This window comes from Olea europaea, chromosome 9 (genome assembly GCF_002742605.1).
Source record: "Olea europaea var. sylvestris chromosome 9, O_europaea_v1, whole genome shotgun sequence".
NCBI classification, from domain to species: domain Eukaryota; kingdom Viridiplantae; phylum Streptophyta; class Magnoliopsida; order Lamiales; family Oleaceae; genus Olea; species Olea europaea.
The window spans coordinates 7,306,498-7,312,422 of NC_036245.1; the positions used below are offsets into that span (position 1 = coordinate 7,306,498).

General features: G+C 50.8%; 1 protein-coding gene across 1 annotated transcript; it reads right to left on the bottom strand.

Moving 5' to 3' along the window:
- Positions 1-4,918: 4,918 nt before the first annotated feature.
- Positions 4,919-5,918, bottom strand: LOC111399877. The gene is made up of 2 exons (XM_023027365.1): positions 5,595-5,918; positions 4,919-5,490 (listed from the first exon to the last, which is right to left on the bottom strand). Exons 1-2 carry the CDS (start codon positions 5,752-5,754, stop codon positions 4,919-4,921), a joined length of 732 nt encoding a protein of 243 aa, XP_022883133.1. The 5' UTR covers positions 5,755-5,918.
- Positions 5,919-5,925: the final 7 nt, after the last annotated feature.

Below are 5,925 nucleotides of genomic sequence, written 5' to 3' on the forward strand. Positions count from 1 at the left end.
TAAGCATCAGAAGTTGGCCGGATTTGAAGAAAGCATTTTTGAACCAGTACCTCTCACGAAGGGAAGGAGAGGTGCCGATCCAACGCCTGCAAGACATGAGGCAGGCCCCTGGAGAGACGCTGAAAAGCTATCTCGCCAGGTTTACAGACGAGATTACTTACTGCGAACAGGTCACTGACAGGGAAGCCCTTTCGGCCCTGAAAGGTGGTCTCAACATGAACACTTTGTTTTGGAGGGACGTGCGCAGCAAGAATCCCTCCACGTACGACGAGCTGGTGGAGATGATGAGGGTGGAAATAATTAGTGAAGAAATGATTGATCATCGTAACCGTGCCGCGCAGGGACTCCCTCCCCCACAGAGGCAGGTAGGTCGAGGCCCCGCAGCGCACCTTGTTACTCAGCAATGGACCCAAGCAGGGCATACCATAGCTCCCACATCCGGACAGGCCTTAGCTTCCGCCACGTTGAACGCAGTGCCGGTATTGGCATATGATAGCGCACCCACTGAGGCAGCACCATCCGGAAGGACTGACAACAAAAAGAAGAAGAAGAGGCCCAATAGGCCCTTGCCAGGAGCAAGATTTTGTACTTTCCATCAACTATATGGGCATGACACCAGTGAGTGTCGGGATGCCAACCAGCGCCCTGATCGAAGCAATCCCCTCACTTCCGGCAGAAATGAGCACCCCCGCAGATCCACCTCCCCGAGGAGGGGAGGAAGGGGTCACCAAGAACAATCTCCTAGCAGAAGAGAATCGAGAAACCGAGTCCAATCCAGGAAAGAGAACCAAGCTCAATTCGCTGGAAGCCAGGTCATCAGGGAAATCGATACCATCATCGGGGGACCCCACGTCGGTGGAAACACCAGGAACGCCCAGAGAAATTATACATTGTCAACGAATCAAAAACAACAAACAAGATGGCCCCAATCACCTTCTCGCAGGAAGACGTAGAGGGAGTTCACCATCCCCATTGCGACGCTCTGGTTGTAAGGGCCGTAGTGGCTAGAAACGGATTAAGACGCATGCTCGTTGACAACGGCAGCTCCGTGAACATATTGTTTGGCTCCACTTTTGACAAAATGCAAATTGAACATGGGTTAATCCCCATGACCGACCCGCTGTTCGGATTCACTGGGGACAGCATCATCCCACGAGGGCGGATTACCCTGCCTGTGGAAATGGGCTCGGCCCCCTTGGTCGCCCAGCATTTCATGGAATTTCTGGTGGTAGATCATAGGTCAGCTTATCATGGGGTGTTGGGCAGACCGGCTCTAAAAGACCTTTGGGCTGTGACGTCCATTCACTATCTGTGCATGAAATTTCCAACCGAACGAGGGATTGCAACGGTCCAGGGCGATCAGATGAGCTCTAGGGCATGCTATCTGAACTCGCTACGAAAATCGGAGCCCCGGACTGTCAATGTAATTCAAGCAGTACCCGCTGAAACCGGTACGGATGTGGAGATGCTCGATGCCCCTGAACAGGGGCATACCTCTGAACAAGAGGAAGATGTCATAATGGAAGAGGCTCCTGAACAAGGACACCCTCTTGACGAGTTAGATCCCCGAATAATTGATTATGAACCAAACGCGACCCCAATGGAAGAACTGGAAACTTTCCCAGTCAATCCAGAAGACCCCAATCAAGTCTTGCGCATAGGGAAGTCATTATCACCTGCAGCAAGAATTGAGATGATACGATTCCTGAAAGAAAACCTAGATGTCTTCGCATGGAAACATGAGGATATGGTGGGGATAGATCCCAGGATCAGTTGCCATCACCTTAACATTAACCCCTCTTATGCCCCCCATAGACAGAAGAGACGCGCGCTGAATCCGGAACGATACGAGGCACTGAAAGACGAAGTAAGTAAACTCGATCGCAGTGGTTTCATCAGAGAGGTCATATACCCGAAGTGGATATCCAACCCGGTTCTGGTGAAAAAGTCCAGCGGGAAATGGAGGGTCTGTGTGGATTTCACAAATCTGAATAAGGCATGCCCCAAGGACAGCTTCCCACTTCCAAGAATTGATCAACTGGTCGACTCCACTGCTGGGCATGAACTACTTAGCTTCATGGATGCGTACTCGGGGTACAACCAAATACCCATGTTCCGACCTGATGAGGAAGATACATCATTCATCACGGACAGGGGGCTGTATTGCTACAATTTATGGTCGAATTTACCAAAGCCCCAGAAATGGAGGCCCTGATGGAACCAGCCGAGCCCCCCGCATGGAAATTGTTTGTAGATGGGTCTTCAGGAGAGGCAGGCGCAGGGGCGGGAATTGTACTGGAAAGCCCGGAAGGTCATTTGTTGAATTGTGCGGTAAGATTCGGCTTCAGAGCCTCGAACAACGTAGCCGAATATGAGGCCCTTCTGGCAGGACTAAGGCTCGCCAAGGAAATGCAGGTCAGGAAGCTTCTGGCAAGCAGTGATTCTCAGCTCGTGGTGAATCAAGTAAATGGGGATTTCGCGGCCAAAGATGATAACATGCTCGCATACCTGAAGCTGGTTCTGGACATAATTCCCCATTTCGAAAAATTCGAACTGACTCAAGTCCCTCGTCTGGAGAATGCTCATGCAGATGCCCTCTCAAAATTGGCCAGCAGCGTGAACTCAGAGCTTCTGAACATCGTCCCCATTGAGCACTTATCAAAGCCCTCCACCTTCGAAGGTGAGGAGTTGCTGTGGATAGAAGTCACCCCATTGTGGACGCAGCCCATAATGGCGTATCTAAAAGAGCAAACGCTGCCTGCTTCCAGAAGTGAAGCAAAGAAGTTAAGAAGAAGGGCCGCACTGATAAGGTTACTTCTGGCTGACCCTGAAAAGAGATTCTTGCTAGTTTGTCCAGAAATGTGACAAGTGCCATCGATTCTCCAATATTCAAAGACAGTCTTCACAGAGCCTCTCTGTAGTCACCAGCCCCTGGCCGTTCTCTAAGTGGAGGATAGATTTCATTGGCCCCCTTCCGAAAGGAAGAGAAAGCGCAACTTTCTCCATCGTCGTCATTGATTACTTTACCAAGTAGGTTGAAGCTAAACCCTAGCAAAGATCACCGAGGCGAATACCACAAAGTTTGTCTGAAAGCACATCATCTGCAGGTTCAGCATTCCCCATTCCCTCGTGTTCGACAATGGAAGGCAGTTCGACAACAAGAAGATGTGAGATCTGTGCGACGAACTGGGTATAAAGAAGGATCTCTCAATACCCTATCACCCCCAAGCAAATGGGCAAGTTGAGGCAATAAACAAAATGATCAAGCACACCCTGAAAAAGAAACTTAACACCTCAAAAGGAGCATAGGTCGATAAGCTTTCCCATGTCCTCTGGGCTATCTACACAACTAGCAGAACTGCAACAGGACAGACCCACTTCTCGATGACCTACGGAGTCAAAGCTATGAGCCAGTTGAGATGAGGACCCCTCGCATCGTCGTATACATTTCAATGAGATCAGCAACGATGAGGCGCGCATAAGCGAACTACACCTCCTTGAGGAGAGGAGAGACGCTTCCCAGATAACCTTAGCGAAATACCATCGTAAGATGACCCGCTTTTACAACTCCAAGGTTAGAAACAGAACTCTCCGCTTGGGCGACCTTGTTCTCAAAAGGGTGTTCCAATCTTCGAAACCATCCGGGTCAGGAGTCTTTAGCCCAAACTGGGAAGGCCCGTACCGCATTCGGGGAGAATCCCGACCTGGTACTTTCGAGGTCGAAGATATGTCAGGAAGGGCGTTACCTCACAAGTGGAACATCGAGCACTTGAGAAAATATTACCAGTAACAAGAATGTTCCGATTTGATCCTAGGTCGTCATAGCTAAATCGGTTGTCCTGATCTGGCATTGGTTGTAAAGATTATTAAGGGATGGAATTACCTTTGTAAAGGGTGGTGTAATTTATCTTCAGTAATGAATTTTCAGTTCCAAACCGGGTCAGCCAGGGAAAGGTTTCCTCAGTTCTTCAAAATGTTCATTTGAGTGATTCTATCGTCACTTATTAGCTGATGAACAAACGTTTCCTCGCATTTTCCTAAGAGGTAAGGGGTCACTCCCAACCCACTTAAGTGCTGACTTGTGTTCGCTTAAGGAGACCGATTCACGATTGTTAACTGGTCATTGTCACGAGGCAGTTGGCCTAATGTTTGTCATTCATACAAGTATAAAACAAAAAGAGATACAAAGAAGCAGAAGCGAAAGAACTTGAAAAAGAAATTTAACAAAATTTTCCATTTCATGAAATCGAAGTACCCTAATCTGTGGGAGGAATTTCAGCACTGGCCGCCTCCTGGGCCTCTGGAACCTCCTCGGTAACCTTGTCAGGCCGACCTCCAGTGGGTCCCCCGAACTCTGCCTCTAGTTGAGAAATGTCCAGTGTGGGGTGCACCTCCTTCAGCCGACCCAATAGGCTCTGGGCACTCCACGAGGCCCAGAAGTTGGCAAAGTCGTCATAAAGGGGGTGGTCCTCGAAGTGATCAATAAAATTTTGAACCGCCACCTCCCCCGCTGACTTTAACTCCTCCCTCAGAGAGGCAATCTCCACTGACTGGGCCTCTGCTTGCTGCTTCAGCTCCGCTTTTTCTCTGTTGGAGGCCTCCAGGGCATCAGTGGCAAGCTTGTGGTGCTCATTAGCGTGGTCAAGCCGCCGAGTCACCACAGCCACCTGGCACTCCACCTCATAGAGCTCTTTTTTCAGCCGCTCCACCTCCGCCTGCGAAGCAGCGAGCTGGACCTCAGCAGCTCTCTTTTCCTCTTCTGCCTTGGCAGCTTTGGCCCGGGCAACTCGCACAGCGTCCCCGTAATGCATCGCCTCTTCGAGGCGCTTGGCGAGGTCCTTCCTCTTGGAGTTTAGATCCTTCACCAAGCCCTCGAGTTGGATACTTGTGCTTAGTGCCCGGGCCACGCAGGCGCTGTTCACCGCCACCAAGTCTTCAGCAGTGCAGGAGGCGGTGTGGTCCCTCCACTCTTCGGTCCAATACTTGCTGTGGACCACCGCCACCGCAGCTGTTTCCGGAGGGAGAGCCTCCAGCACCTCCCTACTGGCTCCTCTGAACTGGTGCCGAGGAAGTCAACTTCTTTGCTGGAGCGAGCCCTTTTCCTCCTCTGCTGCCCCGGAACATGTTCAATAGGTACGGCCGCGAGGGGCGCAGTGTCCTGGGCAGCGACAGGCTCCGCAGCGGTGGAGTTTCTCTCTGGGAGGGCCACCCCAGTGGGAATAGTTGTCTGCCGCATAACTGGGGGTGGCCTCGCCACAGTTGGGCGTCTGGGAGGGGCAGCACTTTTCTTGCCCTTCCTTCGGAGGTCGGCCTCCGGATCTTCCTGAACCTCCTCCTCCGTCGGAGGCTGAAGTCTCTTACTGGCCTCCACCAGCTCCTCCATTTGCTTCTTATATGAAGAGGAGGAGGCCTTCAGTGCCCTTGCTTCAGCCATCATTTTCTGAATAGTTTTGAAGTCAGGGCGTACTGGCAGCTTCTTGTTGAAGTTATCTACAAAGAAACAAATAAGGAATTAGTACAAGTCTAGGGAGTTCGGAACAAAAAAGTGTGGGCGGGAGTTCAGTTTAAAAGAGTGTGGGCTTCGGTCCTATTACCTTGGGACGCCATTAATTCGTGAGTGATGAAGTGTATGTTTTTCCGAATGAGCCTGTGATATGATCTTTTCTTCTGAGGCAGTTGATAAATAACGCAAATAATGTCGAAGTCCTCTGTCGACAGCTCGCACCGAGGGAGGGAACCTGCGAAAAGAAACATCTGTTAAACACAAGCCCGACCGAAGAGAATTAAAATATCAACTACTACACTCACTAAGTGTTGAAAACTTCGCCGGGACTGTAAGAGGCGCCAGGGGGTCCCCCTCCATTGTGTCCCATCGCCCCGCTGCCCAGCACCAAGAGCTCTTCCATTCCTTGATGGAGCTCGGCA